Source organism: Xyrauchen texanus, chromosome 9, assembly GCF_025860055.1.
Source record: "Xyrauchen texanus isolate HMW12.3.18 chromosome 9, RBS_HiC_50CHRs, whole genome shotgun sequence".
In the NCBI taxonomy this organism is placed as follows: domain Eukaryota; kingdom Metazoa; phylum Chordata; class Actinopteri; order Cypriniformes; family Catostomidae; genus Xyrauchen; species Xyrauchen texanus.
Window position 1 is genome coordinate 31,833,612 of NC_068284.1, and position 27,532 is coordinate 31,861,143.

The 27,532-nt window shown below is 38.4% G+C and overlaps 1 protein-coding gene across 2 annotated transcripts in view; it reads right to left on the minus strand.

Annotated features, from left to right (window-relative positions):
• The window catches only part of LOC127648894 (BMP/retinoic acid-inducible neural-specific protein 3-like), a 144,364-nt gene that overhangs the window by 56,003 nt on the left and 60,829 nt on the right, over positions 1-27,532 (minus strand). For both annotated transcript variants that reach the window (XM_052133710.1, XM_052133711.1), the window contains 3 exons: positions 20,302-20,492; positions 18,108-18,289; positions 5,413-5,518 (listed from right to left, as the gene is read on the minus strand). In XM_052133710.1, the coding sequence (XP_051989670.1) occupies positions 5,413-5,518; positions 18,108-18,289; positions 20,302-20,492 (479 nt within the window). The remainder of the gene's footprint in view (positions 1-5,412; positions 5,519-18,107; positions 18,290-20,301; positions 20,493-27,532) is intronic.

Below are 27,532 nucleotides of genomic sequence, written 5' to 3' on the forward strand. Positions count from 1 at the left end.
GAATGCCTCATGGGTCACTTCCCTTCTTTGATAACCTCCATGAAGAGCTTTTTCGCTCATGGAGAACCCCTAAAAAAATAAAAAATAAATAAATATATATATATAGATTTTCTTCCCGTGTTCACATACCCTCAACGTCATTATATTCGACTATCGTGGGTGCTGCGGCACGGGGGTATTCAGTGATGCCGCCGGTCGAAGAGACGCTTGCGGGCTATCCCTCGCCGGGCTTGGCATCGTCACTTAAGAAGCCCTCTCTCCCCTCAAAGCCTTGTAGGACAACCTCCACTTTAGTGGGAAGGGCTTATCAAGCAGCAGGTCAGGCTGGTGCTGCTCTGCACATATGCTGTTTTACAGGCATATCAGGCTGACCTCCTGGACGACCTGAGTGTGGGTTCTGCGCTTGACGAGCAAGCCTCAGACCCGCCTCGGTCCTGACTGAAGGGAGGCTCAAAAGCAAAGCGTGGTGAGTCGTGCTCCTCCTCCCAGGGATTGGGGACAGTCTCGCCGCCCTCACCAGCCCCCGAAGCAAGACCTCAGGACTATAAATTCTAGTAAGAGAAAACCCTGACGGTGTTGTGCCTAGATTAGGGGGTAGCTCCCCTCGGGACGGGGCGTGTGCTTCACTTCACCCCTCCCGGTACCCCCTCGAAGCCCCTCCATTCCCGCCACCTCTTGGTGTTTCGGGTTGCAGAGGCTTCCGTCAAAATTGGGTGTTTTCACTGTTCCTGCATTTTATTCAGGACGCGAAACACTCAACCACCCCTCAACATGAAGTGTTAAAATATAATACCCATCCAGGAACTGGGAGTTCAGCACAGGGATATCGTCTTAGCTCATCTGTTTCTCTGGGGTTGAGGCCCAACGCCAAGAAAAGCGTCCTCTCTCCCACTCAGAACACTGTCTATCGGGGCATCGTATGGAGTTCAATCACAATGCGGGCACAACTGTCTCCCGCTAGGATTGAGTCCATTCAGATCACCCTGAGCAAAGTCAGGCTAGGTCAAGGTTGCACTGTTATCAGTATCAACGATTTCCAGGTCTCAGGGTGACCGCATCCGCGGTGATCCCTCTGGAGACCTTCTGCTCATGAGACCGTTTTTGATGTGGCCAAAAGCCAGGGGATTTCTTCCAAGGGCCAAAACCCCTAGGCTAAAAAGGGTTACGCGCCTCAGGCTTCGTTCCCTTTCTATGTGGTTCAGACCCCGGTTTTCTGCCTTGGGTCCCAATCTAGGTGCGTCTTGTTGTCGCAGACTCCTAACGACAGACGCCTCCCTGACAGGCGGGGTAGCGGCCTTAAGTGGTCGTCCAGCTTAAAGGGATAGGGGGGTCATCAGCTCGGTTGTCACAGTCACTGTCTCGGGTTGATGGCTGTATTTCTGGCCCTGAAATACCTCCTCCTGAGGCTGCCATGTCTTGGTGCGGGTGGACAATACAGCGGTAGCCTCTTACATAAATCATCAAGGAGACCCACATTCTTGTCAGCTGTATTTCTGACACGTCGGATTCTGCTTAGGGCCCAGGGTAAGCTCCTGTCACTCAGGTCAGTTATATCCCTGGATGCCCGTATACGGGAGCAGATTTACGGTCCAGACAGAAAATACCAACGGGGGAGTTAAGAACTCCACCCTAAGGTAGTAGTTGCCCAGAGTTCGCCAGCAAGGGTTTTTGCCTCTTACTGATAGCACTGCGCTGGCCGAACAGGGCTTGGTTCTCGGAGCTAATCTCTTCCCTCGACGGCTCGCCTTGGGCGATTCCGAACAGGAAGGATCTTCTATCTCAGGCACAGGGCAATATTTCATCCCTGCCCCGAATTGTGGAATCTTTCATGTTTGGCCCCTAAGGGTACCAACTGAGGGACACAGGGCTTTCTCCTGAGGTTACCGAGACCTTTTTAAATGCCGGGCTTTTTCCACTTGGAACAAGTTTGGGTGAGATCTTAGGGCAGAAGAGGACCTCTTCGCCTCTATGAATAGCGCAATGTCTCCCCTACTTCTCCCTGAAATCACCCAGCCCCCTTGGGTCTGGACGTTAAGACACATACATGACCCAGAATGCGTCTGTATGCATTTCTTTCCCCGGTTTCTCTGCTCCCGGGAGTCTTGGCATTGTTCACCAGCAAGGGTCTTGCCTCCTATTAATGGCGCTGCGCTGGCCGAACAGGATATGTTTCTAGGAGCTAATTCCTCTCCTCGACGGCTCGCCTTGGGCGATTCCGAACAGGGAGGACCTTCTCATCCTTGGCCCGAATTGTGAAACATTTCATGTCTGGCCCCTAAGGGTACCAAATGAGGTTCACAGGGTTTTCTCTTGAGATTATCGAGACCATTTCAAGTGCTAGGGCTCCCTCCACTTGGAACTGATCTGGGTAGATTTTACAGGGCAGAAGAGGACCTCTTCACCTCTGTTGATAGAGCAATGTCTCCTCTACTTCTCCCCGAGTCGCCCAGTACCCCCCCCCCCCTCGGGAGGGGCTGATCGTAGTAACGCATACATAGCACAAATGCGCCTGCATGCGTTTCCTTCTACTAAAGTTCTTATTACAGAACCAGCTTACTGGCATCCTCATTATTTCCTGGGCCTACGAGGTGCACGGTCAAGCTTCGCCAGTAGGTTTTAGGGCGCACTCTACCAGAGGGCTCTCCTCCTCTAAAACCTTGGCTAGAGGTCTCCCTCTGCAGCAAGTTTTTGATGCGGCAGGCTGGTCCTCTCCGCTCACATTCATCAGTTTTTATGACTAGTTTGTGTTGCGATAGGGTTCTCTTCACACACATTCATCGAACTTTATGGGTTAGATGCTTTGATACTCTGGGCTCTTATGCCCTTGAGTCGACATCTCAGCTCATGCCTGAACAAGTTTGTGATGCGGCAGACTGGTCCTCTCCGCACACATTCATCGAAATTGAATGGTTTAGATGTTTATGCTACTCCGGGCTCTTATGCCCTTGAGTCCACATCTCAAGCTCATGTCTGAGACCTCTCGTGTTTTTGTGAGTACACAGCACAACCGTAGGGGTCCGGACAGCCCCAAGTGCGGCGGCGTGGGTATTGCGTTCCCCGTAGTGCTTAGCAGTGCAGCATCGTAGTGAAGCTTTTTGTAAATGGAACGTCTCGGGTTACATGTGTAACCCTTGTTCCCTGAAAAAAGCGGAACGAGATGCTGCGCTGCTTTGCCGCACTGGGACGTCCCAGGACTGCTCTTCAAAAACAAGTATCTGACGACACCTGGTGACGTATCCATTTATAGCCTGGCCGCAGGTGTATCTAATGATTACATCAGCCGAGGCTATAAATTCCGGTCAATGTTCATTGACGTGTTACACACACTATTTCAGCTCGGTTCACAGCTAGAGTTGTTCCCCATAGCGCTTAGCAGCGCAGCTTTTTTCAGGGAACAAGGGTTACACATGTAACCCGAGACGTTCACTAGCACATTGGCATCTAATAATAATAATTGTAATAATAAAAAATGAAAGAAATTGTAGGGATACCTCAGAGAAATAGTTAGTCACAAGGTTTCATACATCTACAAATAAAATTTTGCTCTTGCAAAATGTAGGACACATTGTAATTTTTAATAACTATGAGAAGCCTGGAAAAGTACAACTGACTAAAATTATTTTTTTCCTTTTTTAATAGTTTGAATAGTAACTTTAGTAAGGCATTTGTTTCTCATTTATTTCATTTAACCACCAAAAGCTACAGTGAGCATAAACAAACAACCAAAGCAGTGTCTTTATTCAAGAATTCAAGATCTGCTTCTTGTATGCCAATAATAACTAGAGAGTTTAATACTATTAAATGACAGTATGTGTTGATAAGTTGAGAGAGATCTTAAAAACGCAAATCGACATTTTGTGGTGCTGGATGGCAGGGGTAGGCTAAATACAGTCAGGTCCATAAATATTGGGACATCGACACAATTCTAATATTTTTGGCTCTATACAGAATTGTGTCGACGTCCCAATATTTATGGACCTGACTGTACATACAAATTGTGCCGCTGTGATTTAATGTGCTGAGTATCATAATTTTTCCTAACAGGTTTGATATTAAAATCAGCATGACACAGTTTGCAAAAGGCATAAGGCATTGTCGATATTTAAAATTAAATTCTTCCATCCCAGCTGCTGTTAAATTTACATGATGAGTCTTCTCCTCCCATCTACCAGTGATGCATGATTCAACTTCCCGCCTCTATTCCAGAACAGATATCAACAGTGCAACTGGGTTGTAGGTTGCCAGGTTGAGCTCACAAATGGGTTGAAATTTGTATGATGTGTCGATTGTGTAAGTAGGATGCATTTCATACAAGATCTGTCAAGCTTGGACAAGCTTGGAATAATATATTGATGTGATTATTTATATAACGAGGTTTGGGCCATACAAATTACGTGAGTTTCCCAGGAGAAATAATAAAATGGGAGGGGGGCGGGAGATCGGTGTGAAATACGGGAGACTATCTGGAAAAACGGGAGTGTTGACAGGTATGGTACAGGTGTTCCTAATAAAGTGCTCACCAGTGTATATCAGTTATGTACTGTATATATACACACACAAACATCACTGATATACACTGATAACTGTACAAGTCAAATGAATAAAATTACAATTTTAACTAAAAATGCAACTCTAAAATACCATGAAGAGTATATATATATATATATATATATATATATATATATATATATATATATATATATATATACACACACACATATATACACACTTCATGTTATTTTAGTGTTATTAATTTGACTTGTACAGTTATCATTCATTCTGAGTTAGAATTCAAGATCATTAACCACAAATCACTAATAGTAACTTGCTTCAGTGCACTGCTAGTTATGGAACATTAATTGTAGGTTTCCTAATTTTTCACATTGCTTCGGTTAAGCCAATATTGGTCACTGATTTTACCTTTCTATATTTTGAAAATATGGTCCTCTGAGCTCATAAACCTAGATGATTACTTGTAGAAGACTTATTCAAAACTACAAATCCCAAGCATATTACCATTATATATGGTTTTCTACAGTATATGCTATTGCTAAATAAATCACTAATACTTTGCCATTAAGTTCTAAGTTGAACTGAGGACAAAAAAATGGCCTTAGTGAAAAATATCTGCATAACTTAAATGCGTTTTTGCGTCTGTCTGTGCTGTGCTGTTTTTCAATTGTTTTACTATATAAACATGTTCATGACATGTTTTTAGACAACATGTCAAGTTAAAGTAACTTTTATTAAAAAAAACATATATATATATATATATGCATCTAGCTTTTATTAGTGCAAAAAAATTGTTCAGTCTTAATGTCCCCTTACTTTACATCACCAGCACAGTTGATACAAGTAAGAGCAGAACTTGCTGCAATGTTGTAGTTTTAAAGACCAAAACAGCTGTCATACCTTTCAGATGGATTTTATTTTCTGGGCTGTGCACTAAGACAGAGCTGACGGAATCCAGGCTGTCGTAGTTACTGCATCCGAGAGGCCCCGTTCTGGTCTCCGTTACCTAGGAAACAAGGAGATATTTTAATGCCTTATTATCATCGAAATCATGCACCTGTTTGTTCTTCAGAAGCGGTAGAGTGCTGAGCATATGCTGTTGTCTAAAACAAACTAACACGCCTGTGCAATAAGCCTGAGTCAATATCTAAATGTCAACAAAGCCCACTGCAGCATGTCAGAGCCCTCAAAAAATGCTCACTTTTCAGTGCTCCATAGAAAAAGTAAATTGAGTCCCTGAAAACTCCAATGTTAGGTCCCAATGCATTATTAATTTCAAATCTAGAGAGCAGTGAGCCATGTGCAGTGGTATAGTGTTGTTAACTGACCCTTGTGTTATATATAAAATGACTTTTATGATTCTAAAATAACTCTGCATGTAATGTGTGTCTGACCTGTCATTTCAGCAGGGACTTTTCATGCATAATGCTCCAGGTATTTTTGATTGAGTTGTGGCTGTATTTGTAAAAACGTTTATGGGCCTAATAGTCACGTTTCCCATTAATGTCAATTGACAAATCAATAATCTGTTAATTAATCAAATAGAACACAAGTAAATTGGTGGATAAATATATGACAAATTAGAAAAAGTAAAAAAATCGATAATTATTCCAATAAGAATCTATCAATCCTGAATAAACAAAAAAAATGTTCACTATAAAGGATGAAATACATAATTTTTCATGTTAACATTTTTTTCTATTACATGTTTTTTAATTGATTTTCCACTGTTCCAGGAGAGGTTTTTGTGCTATTTCAAGTCGAATGTGATTAATTGTGGTAACGTCTAATGTAGTAAATGAATCTGACTGTCTGATTAGTGAGGTCATTTTAACTCACTAATCACTTCATCACCCCGTTCAATAAGTTTGTTTCAATTGATTAATTGGAAAGAGCCTGTTAAAAAGAAGCAGTCATTCACAAATCTGTCAGCTCACACAACCAGTAAATGTTGCTCATTTTCACAAGAACAACATTTATCTTGATGTAAAAAAATTGGTTGCTGTTACCTTGTTAAACTACAATTTATACAATATACAATACAATAATCTAATCAACCAATCACATGGCAGTTGCTTCAATGCATTTAGGGGTGTGGTCCTGGTCAAGACAATCTCCTGAACTCCAAACTGAATGTCAGAATGGGAAAGAAAGGTGATTTAAGCAATTTTGAGCGTGGCATGGTTGTTGGTGCCAGGCGGGCGGTCTGAGTATTTCACAATCTGCTCAGTTACTGGGATTTTCACGCACAACCATTTCTAGGGTTTACAAAGAATGGTGTGAAAAGGAAAAACATCCAGTATGCGGCAGTCCTGTGGGCTGAAAATGCCTTGTTGATGCTAGAGGTCAGAGGAGAATGGGCCGACTGATTCAAGCTGATAGAAGAGCAACTTTGCCTGAAATAACCACTCGTTACAACCGAGGTATGCAGCAAAGCATTTGTGAAGCCACAACACGCACAACCTTGAGGCGGATGGGCTACAACAGCAGAAGACCCCACCGGGTACCACTCATCTCCACTACAAATAGGAAAAAGAGGCTGCAATTTGCAAGAGCTCACCAAAATTGGACAGTTGAAGACTGGAAAAATGTTGCCTGGTCTGATGAGTCTCGATTTCTGTGGAGACATTCAGATGGTAGAGTCAGAATTTGGCGTAAACAGAATGAGAACATGGATCCATCATGCCTTGTTACCACTGTGCAGGCTGGTGGTGGTGGTGTAATGGTGTGGGGGATGTTTTCTTGGCACACTTTAGGCCCCTTAGTGCCAATTGGACATCGTTTAAATGCCACGGCCTACCTGAGCATTGTTTCTGACCATGTCCATCCCTTTATGGCCACCATGTACCCATCCTCTGATGGCTACTTCCAGCAGGATAATAATAACCATGTCACAAAGCTCGAATAATTTCAAATTGGTTTCTTGAACATGACAATGAGTTCACTGTACTAAAATGGCCCCCACAGTCACCAGATCTCAACCCAATAGAGCATCTTTGGGATGTGGTGGAACGGGAGCTTCGTGCCCTGGATGTGCATCCCACAAATCTCCATCAACTGCAAGATGCTATCCTATCAATATGGGCCAACATTTCTAAAGAATGCTTTCAGCACCTTGTTGAATCAATGCCACGTAGAATTAAGGCAGTTCTGAAGGCAAAAGGGGGTCAAACACAGTATTAGTATGGTGTTCCTAATAATCCTTTAGGTGAGTGTATATACAAAAGAATAGTTCAACCGAAATCATTAACTCACCCTCACATTGCTCCAAACCCATATGACTTTATTTATTACGTAGAACACAAAAGAAGACGTCATGAAGAATGTTGGCCTCAGTCACCTTTCGCTTTCATTGTATAACAAAGAAAGATGCAATAAAAATTCATAGTGACTGTGGCATTAAACAAGACTTACACAATTCCTCACATTTACTTTGTTGTTCCTCAGAAGTAAGAAAGTCATACAGGTTTATGTATTTCCTGTTTCAAGGAAAAGCTTGAGAAAACACCACTGAATAAAAATTCACCATGTACCATGTTTTACAAGGTAACTTGGCATTGGATTTTGTTTTCAGAAGAGTACCTCTCTTGCTAATAACTCCAAAACCGATGGAACAAAACAAAAGCACGGTTGTTCTGCATTCACAAACTTTTGACCATGTTTTAAGCCTATGTAATTATCTGATATGCATGAAATATCTTGCAAAATATGGAGGTGTTTCCTATTTCAATAGGACAAATAACTTTCATCTTTCAAATTTTCCCCAACCACTTTTGGAGGCTTGGTGCTGCCTCTGCTTTGACATAAACAGATATCACAATATTTCTGATTTTACATAACTTTTTCAGGTCTTTGTCTCGAAATGCAATAGTGTTGCTAATCCAATCCAAATCCAACACAAACATGCAAAAGATTTGGGACTATGTCCTCATAATGGCATAATCATTAGTTTGGATATTTTATCTGTATAGTTTTTCAAAGAAATAATTTCCATTTTGTCACAGTATTTTCTTCTCTCTGTTGGATTTCAGATAGTCTTCAATTGAGCTTATACTGAAGTAACAATGATCTATTTGTAGAATATTTTAGTTTATCACTCTTTTCCTGATCTGTTTTATTTCTGGCATATTGCCAACCTGTTTGTATATGCAGTGTAGAAAACAGCAAACTATGTGTTTGAAGTAACTCAACAACACTGTGTCATTGATTAATGATGGCTTACTGTTCAACCAGCTGCTTCAGTCCTCTTCTTATCTGTCACACATTATCACCACGTGACTTTAAATAAATTGATATATTTGAAAAATTCTTCATATCAACAAACATTAGAAACTCAGCAAGTTCTTGGTCTCTATGAAGATTATTACACAGTTTTAGTGAGGGAGCATCAGCATTTATCAAAATAGGTGCACGTGTGTGCACGCTTAATCATTATTTTATGAACTGCTGTATTTTTACCCGAATAGTGTAAAGTCCCAGTTCACATGCCCTCCTCCTTCAGCATCTCATTAGATCACTTGTCTTTTATGATCAGTTAATGCAGCTCTGATCTCAATAGAACTTTAGGCTGTTTACCTCACACATAAATAGAGACACTCATCCTTATAACTGTCTTCAGAAAACCTGCATTCTTCATGTAGAAATCATTAACTTTTTTTCATTATTTGTCCTACCAACTTTTCAAGGTCTTGTAGAATAAACAGCTCAAGTTGTTGCTTAAGTTGTTTATTTTTTGAATTGAGACTTTTGCTGTACTGAGACTAATATTACAAGAGCTATACTGTATATAAATAGAATTGTTAACACTTTGTTTTATTTCTAATACAGTATCACAGAATGAAGGAAGTAAAGCTAGAACATCCAGATTCACATCTTCAGATGCTATATTCTGATTGAAGGACTTGCATTCAAAGCCTTTGTAAAATGATTACTGTATAAATACTAACCTGTGAATGCCCATTCTATATTGATGCACCAATATGCTAAATTTCTTGGCAAGTATTATGAACTATATTATTTGGTGGAAGAATTGTCAATTCCGAATAGTACTAATACAAAATGTAACTGTTTGTGAAAATGTTGGTCTTTATCACAATGCGGTTGCTGCAGTTTTATAAATGCAATAAGCCAGCAGTTTTTCTCAACTTGGGTCGCAACTCGTTGCAGACAGCAGAGAAAGATTTCATGCACAGTACATTGTTTGTCAGCACTACTTACTATTGAAAAAATCTGATAACTTAAGGAATGACATCCTATCTACCAAAACAACCGGATAATGCAGAAATCCAACATTTCCTCACTTGCCTCTGAGAAAGTCATATGTTGTTGTTTAAGGCAGTTCTGTTTTCCATAGTTTTCTCAACATGCTTTTCTTAAGGGCATAACAAAGTAAATGAAGGCCTGGGGTACACTCCTCTCCATTTCTCCAACATCCCACATCAGCCAAAAGCCCAGATTGCTCCCACAGACCTCAGAGCGCAACCCATTCTGTGCCAATTGAGATGCTAGAGAAATGCATGTCAAGGTGACTCATTTGTCAAAAATGCCTCTGCCTCCACTATGTGAGGCACACTTGGCTAAAGACTGCAGATGCACTCTGAAAACTGGGATTCAGCTGATTAGGAGTTCATGACATGAGACAGGATTTTAAGTGCAGGTTCTGAGCTTCATTGAATTTGACAGCTAGTTGATTATACAGCGCTGTTAGTTTGCTTGACCAGTGCCAACTATCTAGAGGCGGCTTTCCCCAAACAAGGTTCATTTGTCTGTTAAATACTAATGTTTTTTAGAACGTTATTTATAGTCTGACAGAATGAGACTGAATAAGAATATCTACTGTTAACAGGCTTGGAGAGTAACAGAATACTTTTGACGGCATTACGTAATCAGGATACAAGAAATGTGTAATTGTAATCTGTTACAGTTACATAAAAACTCAACGTATTCAGATTACAGTTACATTTGGTAAAAAATGTGATTACTAGCAGGATTAGATTTTCAATATATAAAAAAAATAACAAAAGGTCCTCCTGACATAAAATGATAAAGGCTTTATAATGATTGAACGTTACATTTCTATAGCGCTTTTCTGACACTACACTCAAAGCGCATTACATGATGAACATGGGACTCTCCTCAATCCCCACCAGTGTGCAGCATCCACCTGCATGATGTGACAGCAGACATAGTGCGCCAGTACGCTTACCATACACCAGCTATTGGTGGAGAGGAGAGAGTGGAGTGATAGAGCCAATTAATGGATGGGGATTATTAGGAAGCCATGATTGATAAGGGCCAAGGAGGGAATTTGGCCAGGACACCAGGGGGTTACACACTACTCTTTTCAAAAAGTGTCCTGGGATTTTTAATGACCACAGAGAGTCAGGACCTTGGTTTAACGTCTCATCCGAAGGACGGTGCCTTTTTATAGTATAGTGGCCCCCATCAATATACTGGGGCAGTAGGACCTACACAGTCCACAAGGTGAGCACTCCCTGCTGGACTCCCTAAATTATAGTGGCACAGATATGATTAGATGCATGCTGGAGATCTCTTCTGGTTCTCTCTCATGACTCACTTGAAACTGGCACCACTTACTTTCGCATGTGTAAATTAGTCCTTTCTCAGATCAACACTGCGCTCTCAAGACAAACATGGTCAAACCATTAAAAGTGCCATTTCATTGCAATGGCCACTGGAGGAATATTATTATTTTTGTGGAAATTTCGACATTCTTGTCACTTCAATGGAGAAAAGGGAAACAAGATTACAGTTCAGTACAATTTACCCTCCAGGTGTGAAGATGCATTGATTTTCCAAGGGCCCGACATATAATTTAAAGAAACATTTAAAGGTAAGACCCACATGAAAATCACGTTAGCAAGGATAGCTAAAATTAATAAGTGTTCCCTAATTTCAACATCTGACTGTCTGATGATCGTTTTCGCAGGAGCAGGAATAGAAATGAAAAAACGTCCACTCCCCTTGGCAAACAGCACATATTCTGGTCCATGGGATGCCTACTGCCGAAACTTTAGTGTGACATCTCATTTCCATCTTAACTTCAGTTGAAACTCTAAAATTGTTCTTTGAAATGCTTTCATGTTGTAATGATAACAGTAATTGGAACAGCATTTCTTTTTTTCTTTGTTATAAAAAAATCCAGATTGTACAAATGAATACCAAATTAATTGAAAATATTATTAAGTTCTAAGGGGAAAAGTGCAATGAATAATTTATCTGATTTTGATACTTATTATAAATGTATTGTTAAGAACCATTCAAAAGTATGGGTGAGGGAGAAATACTGGCAAATGTAACATTTTAAAACTTATAGAAAATTGGAATAAGTAAACCAAGGCACACTATAAAGGTTAAAATCTATTTTTATCTATTCTCTAAAATAAAATGACAGGCACTGGTGGCAGTAATAATAATAATAATGATGATGAAAATAGCATGTGATCTACCTATTACAGTAGGACGTTAATGAATGGTCAGTGCCAATTAGTCCACATGCTAACAGCAATACATGACAGAATTCAACTTTGTAGTGTTTTTGAATCTGAGATATATGCTGTAAAAAAAAAAATTATATTAACTGTGACGAGGAGAATGTTGGGGCCAGGCCGTGAGGACAATCGGGCTAATCAGCCGGGAGGGGGATAAAGACTAGCCGGAGGTGCCAGTTCAACAAAGAGTGAGATGCACGCGGCTGAGTTGCATGTGTGTCTGTGTTTGTTTATGTTTGTTATATGTTGAGTTTTATCATTAAACTATATGTTGACTGTTTAGCCGGTTCTTGCCTCCTCCTTGCCCACCTTACCTCATTACATTAACCAAGATTCAATTAGATAACCAAGATAATTCAGTGCATCTGTTCTAACTGTATTTGCTTGATGAGAAAATAAACAGTTTTCTGTAACATATAGAGGACTCACCTAATTTGGTTAAAAATGTGGAGTTGTTCTACATTTGAACATATTCTGTTTTCCTATTAAGAAAAAAAAAATTATGATTTTTTTCTTATATATAATAACATCTACATCACTCAAAAAAAATTCAAACACGGATTGTTTGCATTCAGAAGATATGATTAAAAGTCATCGAGAACATACTGCTTTTCTCTTGACTTTATTCACAAATGCGATCTTGAGGTAAACAAATAAGTAATCTGATTACATTGCTTTCTTATCAAGGTAACTGGATTATGTTACTTATTACATTTTTCTAAAAAATAAGTATTTGTAACATATTACATTTTAAAATTAACCCTCCTAACCCTGACTGTTGGGTTCACCCTTACTAAAATGTACTCTGGTGGTAACAGAGTAGTAATATCATGTTACTTTGATACAGCACAGTACTAAATGTATTCATGATTTATTTATGTGTATATTCAAAGAATACCTTGGTACTCTACATGTACCTAGTCCTTTAACATGGTCTGTATGATTAGATTCCTCTTATGTTCCAGGCCATAGCTTTGGGTGGTAACTCTGAGATCCTTGTCCTACACAGAGGTGACTGTTAATAGTATGTCATTATGACAAATGGTTATATTATAGAGAGGGGGAGAGTCCTTCATGTCTAGGGCTGAATGGTAAACTTTATGAAATTACACATACACAGAATATTCAGTGATATTAAACATCTCCAGAGCTGTGTAAATGTTACCATTTACCATTTAAATTGAGTCAATATAATCTCATAGATCTGTGAAGATCAGCTAATCTCAGGATGCTTGTTCCTCCAAAATCTGATCACCACTAAACCCGCCTTGGTATCTTAGGCTATTTTTGGCCTTAAGTGGTATCTGAATACATGGAGGCAAAGTGACTCAGAAACAGCTTCCTGGTGTGCTTTTTGCACTCCTTTTTGAGTGTAATTGATCATCCTTTATGGCATTATTGATGAGGCTGCTATAACCCACTTCTGCATTGGTGCACGATTCATCAGTCTGATTTGCACACAGGGTGCAGGAAGGAAGCAGTCAAAAGTAGGCCCAGTAGCCTCGCAACGTCTCATTAGCTCTCCCTTGACAAAAACACCAGGTAGAAGAGGCTGCTCCCTAAAGCGACACAAGAGAGCACTCTGAAAGCATGTTTTTGGTGTACACCAAAATAATTTCACCAAAAATGTGTCTGTCACATAGTGCCCTTTACTGTTGCCATGGACAAATGTCTCATGCACAAGTAGTAATTTTAAATAGATAGTTCACTTGACCATGTAATTCTGCCACCGTTTTCTCACCCTCATGTTGTTCCAAACCCCTTAACTTCCTTTCGTGGAACACTAGGATACATTTTTGATTCTGCTTGTCAGTCAATCTCCTTTTGTGTTCCATAGAAGAATGAAATAGTTTGGAACACATGAGGGTGAGTAAAGAATGACTGCATTTATAATTTTAGGTGGTCTATCCTCTCAACAATATGTTTACAAATCACTAGCTCCTCAGTGCACAATTTATGTACATGTTGTCCATCTATGTTACTTTGAGGAGCCTGATGTGTTTATATAATTTGCAATCCAGATCAAAGTGTTTCATATTAAGTGCATATTTGCTGCAGATATTACTTTTATATGCAGATGTTTCCCAATAGGTCTGTGGTCATATTGATATTAAATTGTAAAGGATCTGTGTTAAATTGAACTTCTCTGCCGATGTTGTGTAGGGAAAGCTCTGGCTAATGAAATGCGTATCGCAGCCCAAAGGGAAAGTCATTATATTTCCACAGAGCCACAGATCCACTCTATATTTATCAGTGTAAAATGTTCCTACTTTCATTACAAGCCACCCCACCTTTTGTCGGGCTGAAATACCTTGCAAAAATGAAGGTGCAGAAGAGAAGTTTTGGCTTTAAGTGTGTTTGACAGAGCTTGAAAGTTCCATACTTCATTTTGACTGATCAGCCAGCACTAGGGTGACTAAAAAAACAGGATCATTGGTATACTGGCCGAAACCACACATAGTTACTGCCCCAGCAATGAAACTGAAACAAATGGCTTCAAAAGGTTTTGGGTTTGAGTGTGGATTTCGAAATTACTGCAATTTTCAGACTCTGTATCTGTAAGTGTTAGTTCACCCAAAAATACTTTTACCAAAAATACCCATAATTTACTCACCTCAAACCATCCTAGTTGTATATGACTTTCTTCTTTCAGCCAAACACAATCGGAGTCATATAAAAAAATATCCTGGCTCTTCCAAGCTTTATAATCGGAATGAATGGTACCTTAGATTTTGAAGCCCAGAAAAGCCCATCCATCCATCAAAAAAGTAATCCATATGGCTTCATGGGGTCAATAAAGGCCTTCTGAAGTGAAGTGATGTGTTTTTGTAAGAAAAATATCCATATGTATAACTTTATAAACTATAATCACTGGCTTCCGGTAACGGCCATCCTCGTGTTCACGAGAGAGTCCAGTTCCGGCGTATGATGTAGGTATAGTGTAAGCTACTGTGAGAAGTGACGAACGTGGAAATGCAGATAGAGAAAGCCAGTGAACACGTGGACGGCCATTACCAGAAGCCTGTAAATGCATCGCTTCACTTCAGAAGGCCTTTATTAACCCCCTGGAGCTATATGGATTACTTTTTTGATGGATGGATGCGCTTTTTTGGGCTTCAAAATCGAAGGTACCATTAATTTCGATTATAAAGCATGGAAGAGCCAGAATATTTTTTAATATAACTCCGATTGTGTTTGGCTGAAAGAAGAAAGTCATAGGATGGCTTGAGGGTGAGTAAGTTATGGGATCATTTTCATTTTTGGGTGAACTAACCTGATTAGACCAGAATGATCATAGTCTAAGAGACCCAGTTTCTGTCATAACTCAGTTTTGACCAAATGTATAGTTAATGTGTTTGCCTTTCACATGGAAGTATATTGCATAATCAGCTTTTGCAATGTTGGCATGCATTCTCTTGATTATGGTAAAAATATGCTTATGTAATTAGCAAGTCTAATGCTTTAAAAAAAAAATCCCCATACACAAATTAACAAAATCTCATTTTAGTCATCACCTTTGCCAATTGGAAATATGTTTTGCAAAACCTGCATCTGACACCGCAACAGAAATGTCCCTTATATAAAACTGAATATATGCAGGCGTCTGCATATCTTGACCGAAAGTCAATAATATCTGTCTCCGTTCACCTTTCAGCAGCATAATTTCCTGGACAGCTTACTCTGAAGGAATCATGATGTTGCAGTCACCAAACGTTCTACACCCACTCAGCAGCTGTGAGTTACACCAAGGGCACTTGACACATCATAGCTGCTTAAAGTGCAAATGTAAGGACCTTAATTGCAGAAGAATTACCATGGCAACAAACATGCATCACAACTGCCCATAATGGTAAAAATAAGAACCACAAGCTGAATATTCAGAGTTCAGTTGGTTATGGTAATCAAAGGCTCAACACACAGATAAAACCAACAGAGAATTGGCTGACATGCTGGTAAACAGATTTTAAAATAAGGTGAACATAAATGTGAAATTGATTAGTGGTTTAATTTATACTCTTATTAAACTTAGCTTGGTTAACGTGGAGCACATGAACAAATAAACACAGTGCGGGGATTTATCTAAGAATTAATTGTGTCCACTGATAGTGCTCTTTATTTGAATGTGGTGTCTATGCAGATTTAGCACCCTGTTTATTAAAGGAATTTTGCAAATCAGCAAATCATAATTTGATGAATTACTGCTGCCATGGTCAATAGAAAATGTACAGAAGTATCTCTAAACATATCTCTTTTAAATAAATAGAGGTGGTAATAGTGTAATGGTCATTTTTGTTTTGTAAATAAGGCACAAAGGTAACACTTTGCAATAAGTTTGCATTCATTAGTTTACAACATTAGTTAATATGATCTAACAATAAACAATACTTAATTAATAAACATTAATAAAGATTAATAAATTATGTAACAAACATATTGTTAATTGGTTGTTCATGATACCTAATCCATTAACTAATGTTACAAATGGAACCATTGATGAACAAGTCACATGGACTTCTTTAATAGCCACTTTCACACATTAAACCTGGTAAATTGCAGTAAAACTGTAGAATTGCCTTTACTAGTAAATGCACCACATCTGCTATTCACACATAAAATGTATTTCTGTCTTTTTTCATTTGGCTACCATTCACACATCAGCACCCAAATACCATTTAACTGAGATGTAATTATATATTTTATCAGTCAACACATTTCCAAAGAAGCCCTTTAAGGCTGGATTACACAACACAAATTCTGAACAAAATCTGAACAGAATCTAAAAAATACTTCCTGATTAGAGTCACACACTTACCAACTATGTAAATGGCTACAGACTGGGCATCACACACTAAACCACTGAGGATCACTCCTGGTATCAAGTCTGTCCGATCACAAACTTACGTGGAAACACCCCCGTGCTAAGAGAAACATGACCAATGTAAACAGCGCTACTGTTGATTTAGCTGCTTCTCTGTAACGAGTCTTAAAAGAAACAGCCAAGCGCATTAGGGTGGAAAGATGGAGACTCCAATGTGAGTTTGAGGTGAGTGGCATTAAATGTTTTCTTCACTTTGAGCACTTGTTCTCCATCTCCATTTATTTGTGGTCCAGTGTTGTGGTCGTGCACTGCTGATTTCCACTGGCTGCTTATCATATGACTTCAGATTTGAGTCCTGGAGCATCATACACTACGAGACTTCCATTATAGTTGGCTCTAAAATATCAAATATTTTTATACACCCATCGACTGAATGGAATAATTTTACTATCTGTTTAATTTGATGTCATTTTTTTTATTCCAGAGTAAATCAATCATCTACGTCTTACATCAGCATGTCCTGACCTCATTTGTCCTCAACCGCTAACCTTACGATTGCGGGACAATCCCACGGCCACCACCATTGTGTCCTTGAGCAAGACACTTAACTCCAGGTTGCTCTGGGGGGGATTGTCCCTGTAATATGTGCTCTGTAAGTCGCTTTGGATAAAAGCGTCTGCCAAATGCATAAATTTAAATGTAAATGTTACAACTTTTCAATCAGGAAAATAGCCAGTGCTATATTTACCAGTATTTTCGAATGGGTCGTGTTCACACATGACTTCAAATCTAAAATTACTCTATAATTAATCATTTTCTAGAAAAGGCTTTATGTGTGAAAGCCACCAATGGCACTGTTGGGTTCTTTATTTAGTGTTAAAGTCAGTTTCTATGTACTGCCATTGTATTGAATTCAGCAAACATGATATTAATTCAATTAGAGTATTTTCTTTGGCGTTCTGCAGAAGAAAGAATTTCATATGGGTTCTGACACGAGGGTGAGTAAATAATGACAGAATTTTAATTTTAGGGTGAACCATTCCTTAATACAATACTCAGCACAGCACTATTTCTGAGCATTTAGCGCCTGGTTAAACTGGATGACGAGTGGCTAGTAAATAAGATGCATGTTTTTGTGCTGAAACACCTATGCAAAAGTGGTAAAATGGCTTAGTGAATTTGCCTCACAATCGCTCTAAAATTATAATGCCGGGAAATCATAGCTGAAGCTGTATGAAAACGAAAGAAGTGGTCTTCTCTATTACCTTGATGGCAGATGTAGCGATCTGCAGGTGGTGCAGTCTTCGCAGGGTGCTCTCCCTGTCTGTGAAGTATGATGCCGCCAACTGGTGCAAGATTTCCAGGGATACGACAGAGCTGTTTCCGTTTCCCTCTGTCATTTTAGTCAGCTTATGTTTGTCCAAGAAGATTGTGAGCGATTCCTCTCCTTAGGAAAGAAGCATGCAGAACCAAAAGCATGAGAGATGCTTGACAAACATATGAAGCCTTCACTTTCCTAAGACAGTGTGCAGCAAAGTGACAATGAGTTCTACTCGGACTGTCAGGCGGTTGTCCAAGTGTGCTATCGATACAGTCTTTTCAAATGTTTTTTCAAGGCTTTGTTAAATATGAATTACAGAAGTGAAGAAAGAGAAGCAATAAAGATTCCAATGAAAATAAGTTTATCCCAAAGGGTGGTTGTTAAGTGCTTTTTTGATGTGAGGCTAAACCTAAAGTCCAGAGAAATATCTTCAATCATTTAAATGCTGGAAAGTGTCTGCATTTTTCTGTGGAGCCTGAGTGTTGTTATTTGTGTCAGTCTTATTAGTATGCATGCAACAGCATTGTCCCCTCATTTCCTTGGCTTTGAGACATTAATTATCAGCGTTCACTGTAGCTTTACCACTTCATTTGTCTCCCTTGTCGCTAAAGTTCTGCAGCTTCACTGCATACAGTACATCCACCAATAAGTGACATTATAATTAGTGCCTGTATCATAGAGATGCAACTAGAGACAGTGAAAAGGTTTGAAACCACCACTGGGACAAACTGCCCTACTTATTATTTGGGTGCCAGGGGGAGAAGAGTATTACTGTCTGAAAATGGGTAAATTGGTACTGAGGATGTCAAACAGTAACTTAGTCAAAAGTGTCTGGGATGTCTTTGCAGTCTGTTTTCTGTTTCTTTTACATTTAAAACTAAAATTTACACTTTACAAAGAAAAAATATGAGTGATGCTTCCCATGCAAAATTTGCCATTATGATGTTACGCTGCTGTGGGTGGTTCTCAGGGTCTTGCTATTTGATTGATTAGATGTTCTGGGTGGTTGGTAGCTTACTGACCCAAGTCAAAACAGCCAATTTGATGACATTATTTTGTGGCATGATCATATATACTTTAAAAAGTAAAACTTTAACATAGGCATTATAATGAAATCAAAAATATCAAAATCCCTTTATTGTCACTCAACCATATATACACAAGTGCAACAGTGGGTGAAAATCTTGGTGAAACTGTGGTTACAATTATTTATGAAAAGTTATAGATTATAGATTAGTTATAGATTATAAAAAGTTATAGATTGCAAAGGGTATTATATGGCATTATAAAAACCTTCATAATGCATTAAATATTATATATACAGGTTTCATAAAATGTTTTACCAAAATGATTCATTAAAGGGATAGTTCACCCAAAAATGATAATTTTCTCATTATTTACCCTCATGCTATCCCAGATGTATATGACTTTCTTTGTATATATTCTTCTAAAAAAAACACATATTTTTAGAAGAATATATCAGCTATGTAGGTCCTCACAATGCAAGTGAATAGGTACCAACATTTTAAAGCCCCAAAAAAGCACATAAAGAGAGCATAAAATCATCCATATGACTCCAGTGGTTTAAATCCATGTCTTCAGAAGTGATATGATAGGTGTGGCTGAGAAACATATAAATATTTAAATCCTTTTTTCTATCAATTCTCCTCCCAGCCCAGTAGGTGGTGATATGTATGAAGAATGCAAATTGCCAAAAAATAAAAGAAGAATGTGCAAGTGAAAGTAAAGATTAATAGTTAAATAAGAGGTAAATATTGATCTGTTTCCCACCCACACTTATCATATACTGTAGCTTCTGAAGACATGGATTTAACCACTGGAGTCTTATGGATTACTTTTCCAATGCCTTTATATGCTTTTTGGACTTTAAACATTTTGGTACCCATTCACCTGCATTGTGAGGACCTACAGAGCCGAGGTACTCTTCTAAAAATCTTTGTTTGTGTTCAGTAGAAGAAAGAAAATCAAACACATCTAAGATGGCATGAGGGTTAGTAAATGATGAGAGAATTTTCATTTTTGGGTGAAGTATCCCTTTAAAATCACAACAGAAAAAAAACATGCATTTTTCAATTCCATCCTTTACATACTGTAGAACTATTGCAATGTTGACTTACCTCCCAGTGTGGCTGATACCAAGAAATGAGTGCCATATTTCTTGATCAGGTTTTCGTGGATCTGCTGAAGACTCGGCCTTCTCCCCAGAAGCCTGAGGTTACGTAAAAACTCTGGTGCCAAAGGCAGTGGGGCTTTGAAGAAGTCTCTCTTTTCTGTCACCAAGCTGTTCACTTTCCAGTGACTAAACTCCCTGTGAGTCAAAACAAGCACAGTTAAGTGCTTTCAAGCTCAGCCTAAAGTAATGAACATGTTGAATTTTGGAACCAGTCTTATTTTCTTTTTTTATAATGTTGGAACCATGTCTCTAGGTCTGTGTGTGAGTGTGTGTACAGTATGTGGTTGTGCAAGGTGTGAGATGAAGAGTAAATGCTGATTTCAGCAGAGGATAAAGCTATGCATGCAACGTTCATTGGAATTTGGTGCTGAATATTGATGCATCTCATTTTAATGCAGGGAAAAACATGTTTTGGTCTATAAACAGAGTAGAGCTTACATGATGCAATTGGCAGATTTTGTAACAGTTCACAGAAACTCTGGCATCATGCCTGCACATGGATAGTTGATGCAAATCGTGTCCATGGCCTTTTTTTTTTTTAATCAACATCAAGATTTTAAAATAAAAAGGTTAAAATCTATTGACCTAATATACTGTAAGTAAACAGTATATTAGGTCCTTTTATCATTTCTAACCACCCTTGTACCTTTCCAATTCATTTCAAACGGTATCTACCATCATTTAATACAATTAATATACATCCCAATCACTGTTTTTCTGGAGTTATGTAAACAAAACAGAGCTTGTGCTTCCTTAAACATATCACGCCAAGGAAGCACCTATTGGGTGGTTCGTAAAGATCTCTAGGAGTTAATTAGCAAAAGCAGTGGCTGTCTGACCATATGCTAATGATGATATATGGTCTTAATTAAAGGGCTTTAGCACCAGCTGATAGCACCTGGAACTCTGCTGAGGAGTGGGACACTCTCATCTAAAACACCCTCCTCTTTAATACACCCTTACCAGGAGGCCACTGCACCTGGACATCTCAACACTACACAGACCTGCTGTAAATTATCTTCTTTTATTTGTTGTTTCTCTAATCTGTCAGCTAATTACAAGCAGTAAATATAGCTTTAATCTTTTTAGCTGATTTGTGCATTGTTCTTCTGATGCCACTCATATTGATCCAAATTGTATTACATTCTTTCTACTTTATATTTTGAAGAATATCCAGGCCACCAAGCTCTAAAATGATAAAAAAAAAGTACCATAAAGCTATCCTAAAAGTGTTCCATACAATTTGTGGGCTAATATATTTGCGTGTGGAACAGACTGAAATCAAAGCCGTTATTCACTGATAATCTATCCCTTTAACAAACTGTGACCACTGTGACCGGATGAGTCAGTAAGTTGAACTCAAGAACCACATCAGTCCAAACAAATCAGTCAGAGTGGTTTTGTATACTGGAACAAACTATTCTTCAAAAAGATTTGATTTTAAAGATTGATTCGTTCATGAAATGGACATAAATTCTTCTATAATGAATGAGCCAAGGTGAGTTAGGCTGGTTGTCTAGATTTTCAATGACTAACGGCTTACATTTTCTGCCTGATTCTCACAAAGTGGTTTCGGAAGACTTGGAACATAGCGCACGAGTCATATGGACCACTTTTATGGTCATTCCCTTTCATTTATTGGAAAAGTGTGGTCAGGATATTCTTCAAAAATTCACCTTTTGTGTTTCATAGAAGAAAGAATGCCATATTGGTTTGGAATGACATGCAGGTGAGTACCGTAAATCATGACAGAATTTAAATTTTTGTGTAAAATATCCCTTTAACTTGCACTCTGCATCTGTGCTCCACACACACACACACACACACACACACACACACACACACACGAAAGAGAGAACTGCTGATCTGCAACACTTTGCCCTGCTGAATTGAAAGTGGGTCTTCTGGCCTGTTTGTATGAGCCTGCCTGTCAAAAGGGGATGGCACACTCTCTATGAAACACTCATAACACACAAAATATGTCTTCACTTCTCAAAACAGTAAAACGAACTCATACAATGAATAGTCTGTCCTCTACCCAAAGGTGGGCTGTATTGCAAAGTCATTGATACTACATATAAATTCTATGTGGATGGTGGTTAGTGCTATGCACATTTTGCTGAATAAAGGAGGGGAAAAACTGAATCTCTATCGTCTCTCCTGTGAACAGGTGCTGGCAGTGTATTCTGCTATGGTGTTTGTTTCGCACAATAATGGGTGCCTCACAACACATATTTACTAATTTGAGTCAAACATTTCCCCTAAGAAAAACTTTATATGTGTTCTAGAAATAATAATTCCTTGTCATGTAGCCAGTAGAGTGCTGTTTTAGAGCAGTGTTTTCTTTTTCAGTAAATGGAACAATGGTCTTAATAGTATAAAGCATAATTCTGTGCATGGATGGTTTTATTTTGTCAGAGTGTAGAGCCAAGACACTGATTTTACATTGAAATTAGCTTGAATCTTAATTACTCACTTGGAGTCACAGTGCTATATGCAGTAATTAGATTTTATAGCTTGGTGCCCTCAGGTCCTCAAGAAGAAGAAAAAAAAATTTACTAAATAGAAAACACAAATGTTGTTAACACCAGGAGATGAAAGATCAAATTCGACCCTGTTTAAATATTCTAACAAATGTCATGTCAACATATTGATTACCCAAACAGCTACAAGACTGTAACAATTTAGAAATGGCTTAACAGTTTAAGTAGCTGGTCAAACAGAAAGCGTCTTTGAGCACGATAGAATAGAACAGATACCAGGGGTCTCAACATTTGTTTTTCAAACAATTAAAAAATTGTGCAGAAGGAATATGAGAATTCTCAGCGGCCCCTGAGGACATTATGTTCACACTGTGAATACCTTCACATTTTACGTCAGTATGAAATCAGATCAGATCTGACGTAAATTTGATTGGAGTGACAGACTATCAGGCTCTCATGCCTTTAGTGAGTTCAGGAAATATTTTGTTCCAGTGAATTTGGACTTTTATCCATCTAAAAAAAAAAAATGAAATAGGATCTTCATGTCAACTTAAGTACTGTAAGTATGATATATTGCCATCTCACCCAGAGACACTGAAGCATTTAGTGAACTCAGTGTTGTCCAGGAACATTTTGCTCATCTGCACTTCCTCCTAAATTACATATAGATTTACATCTTTCTATTTTTATAATCTCCAGTTCCATTTATAACAATGATATTAAGGTAATAATTGCATTATTGCCAAAAAGTATGTGGTTGGTGAAAACTATACACAATTCACTTCAGAATATATATTAGGTAAAAACAATTAGCCTAGTGGTTCTCAACTGGTGGGGTGCAAGCCAAAAATGGGTGTCCCATTGTACAGTGTATAGCAGGAAAAACATTGACTAATGCAAATAATATACTGCAATACATATGTACTATGTATTATTGCACATAGTTAGGATAGCAAAATAATAGGCTTATACATTTTTAAAAGAATGAAAATGCTTCACATACCCTTTGTTGTTGACGTAACATTCCCTCATCCTCGAAAATCCATGAACAAAACTACTTAAAGTAAAAGAAAATATGACCCAGACTACATTAAAGGCAGGTTTACAAGGATAAACATGGTTTGTGCCAACCACAATGAGTTTTGTGTGGTCAGTAATGGCTGCCGAGAGCATAAAACCATAGAAATTAAATATTGCATCCATGTTGGGTCACCACCTGAAGCAAAACCAGTTAAACCACTGAACTACACTAAATAACTTTAAAATAATATGGCAAACAGCTTTAAAGAACACGTGCAGAATGTTGTAACTGCTTGTGTAACTTACAGTACTGTAGGTACAATGTGAATTTTAACTTAGTGGTAAATCAATGAAGAAAAGCTATAGCAGCAATAGGCTTTACACCAATATATCCAAAGCGTTTTAGTTCCATTATTTCTGTGTTCTGGAAATAAACATGGAATGAAAAGACACCACGTTTTCAACAGATGGTTGTTGAAACAATTTGAACAGTTTGGTCACCTATTCAGCCAAAAGCCAAAAATATCACAATCTGTCTAACTCTTTAAACTGAATGTTACATGCAAAACTTCAAGGGCATCTGTTTAGTGAACTAAAATATTGGCACATGCTGCTTTATTCAAGGGCATAGAAAATAAGCTTAGGAGCCCCTCCCATCAGGGACTGCATTGTATTGTGAAAGCAGCTTTAACTATAGATTTTTTAAAGAAGGATTAGTCGCCAAAGTTAAGCAAAAAATAAATGACACAATCATGCTTTCAGCAAAAACCAAAAGTACACAATGGAGAAGAAAAAAAAGCTGCTCAGCAAAAATTCTGCACTGGCAAACATCAATATAGAGAGTGAAATTTGACTCTGATCTATGAAAGCTCAGACAATGTTTGTCACATACTTCTAAAATATCCTTTGGTGGATGATTGAAGTGGGAAATCTCATCAAGTCAACAGAACACAAAGGTGCTTATTTTCAAGCCTCTGTTCCACTCTTTTCTCCATTGTTATTCAAAGCAAGCATCTCCAAGGTTGCAGACATTTGTCTTATTAATTCTAAATTGTGTGGACCAACTTATATTGTACAAAAATGCTGCATACAGTAATGTACCTCATCAAAAGACTAAATTGCATTCTATTTCAATCACTTAAGAATTGCAGATGTCTATACGTTTGATATAATTTTTGCTGATACTTGTTGCCTCTGGAAACCGGCTGTTTCCATGTTACTGTACCTCCAAGGAGTGGTTCCCAACTGGTAGTCACCTCCGTCACTTCGTGCAACACCACTGGCGTGATGGTCTAATAGCACAATTGGGAGTTAATGAATAATACAGGTTCCACATGGGAAGGGTAGTGCGTCATTGTTCTATCTTCCTCTGATGTTGTAAATACATGTTTCCATTAGTAGTCCATGCCTGATGAAAATCTTTTAAAATTTAAGGTGCACTAAGTATTTTTTTCTTAATGTTGCAATGGCCAATATGGCAGTTGGCTTGGACTTGTAGAAATAAAAGTTAATCCCCTTTTTTTACATATTTTCTTTAATCATCCTCATTTACAATCACCCATATATTTTATGATTCTGTATCTTAGTTTAATCAATTAACTGTATCCATACATGTGGATGTAATGTGTCTTAGGAGTGACTGAGGGTCTGGTTAATATCAGGAATGCAATAACAGTGATTATTCATTTAGCCCAGCTCCCAGATAATATACATTTTAATTGTACTGTTTCCCTAGGCTCCTTGTAGGCACTGCATTCCAGATAGGTCTGGGTGTCATGTAGCTTTGTTGAAACAAGATATGAACAGTTTGTTCTATTTAAATTATTGTTTCATTTATTGGAATTTGACTATGTTTTTGTTAATGGGGTGCCTCATAGCCAAACAACTTCCACAGAAATGGACAACACAAGTAAAGAGGCCCAACAACTCATGATACCTGCCTAAGTATCAGAATTAGTTATGGTTCTGATAACAAATGTTATGTCTCACAGTTCTGTTGTCAGGCAGTCTGATGAATCAAATGTTTGAAATAGTTTATGTCATCCTGTGTTTGTACCAATCAGAATGTTGTGACGAAAATACGTGATGTAAATGGATTTTGCATATACCTTCAAATCCTAGTATTTCTGTATCTAGGTGAGTTTGCTTCCTGAATTCATCTGTAACCTGTCATTATGATTGTTACCATTGGAACTGTGAAGAAAGTAAAACACTTTATCTTCAGTAAACTCTTCTTGATTGAAATCCTGACTTTTGACTAGTTATTATACATTATATTGGGACCAAGCTGTCACCCCCTAATATGTCATTGATGAAATGTGCTATTCACTGTCAGCTACTGTATGATTAATTAATTCTTTATTTATTAATTATTTATTTATTATTAATAATTAATTAACAGGGAGGTTACCTAGATTAAGTGAGTAGTATTCGGCTGGTTGTCTGATCTCAATATGGTGGCCCACATGAGACAGCCCAGCCCTGTGTCAATTCAAAATAGTTTAAGTAGGCTACTACTTGACTGGAGCCTATATCTATGTACATTTTTATTAGAGATATTTTGATAAAAAGTTTAACTTTAGTAATTATTTAGATGTATAATTGTCTTATTTTGTCCATTACACAAGGTCCCACAGTGCATAAGTTTGTATTTTTGGATTTTTTTACAGTTCATTATTAATTCAACTCATTGTTTGAGATGAAACAACAAGCAAAAGTAAGCACATCTCCTTAGCAATTGAACGCTAGTGGGAAGTCACTTCTGTAGTTCTGTTATATTCTCTCTTGAAAGGCTTTCTGCTTATTTATTTCTTTATATTGAGCTCACAGTGTGTTGCATATTGAGTAACTTTTTAATCTAAATGTCAACTGCTTTGTATGCTTCTAAAGCCTTGGAACAAAGCAAAGTAATGCAAGCACATATCTCTTTCCTTTTACAACAGAAATCCCCATTGGATCTGGCAGTATGACTAAAGACCATAGAATTCACTCTGCCGGGAATCCATTGGTGCAATGTAACCTCCCAGAGGAGAGTTGTGCCCAAGGAAGCAATAAAATGTATAGTCCCTTAGTAAATGCCTGCTGGTGTTCTCCTCTTGTGATGTGCAAGCCTAGACACCTCACCAAGACCCAGTTTTTCTTCTTTAAAAGATCAGTTAGTATATCAAAGGAACAATGCAATGACCAGCTGAAGTCCCATTGTCGCTGTGTGAGCTCAGGGATGCTGTTTACACAATGCATCTGAACTATGAGGCACATGCAGCATACAGGAGACACGCATACAAACAAAAAGATGCCTACACTGAAGCAAACAAACACCCCACTGGATCACACCCACACACACTCTTTGGCCTGCAAGACAACCTTTCAAACAGTGCTGGCAGATGCCTGTCTCCCCCTCACTGAGTCTATCACAGTTCTCCAGGCCTTTCACTGCCCAGCTGCTGTAGGCATGCTGAGTTCTGAATTTGGTGAGCAGGGAGAGTTGGACAGAGTAGACTACACACTGGTGGGGTATTCAGAGGAAGACGGCAAAAAGGCCAATCATTCCCTAATGGTGCGGAGGTCAGTAATGTGGCAAAATGTTGTGCATGTGCATTTGACATGGACTGGAATTAATTCTTAGTAATCGATATTTAAAAAGAAATGTACTGAATGATAAGAGAGCACATG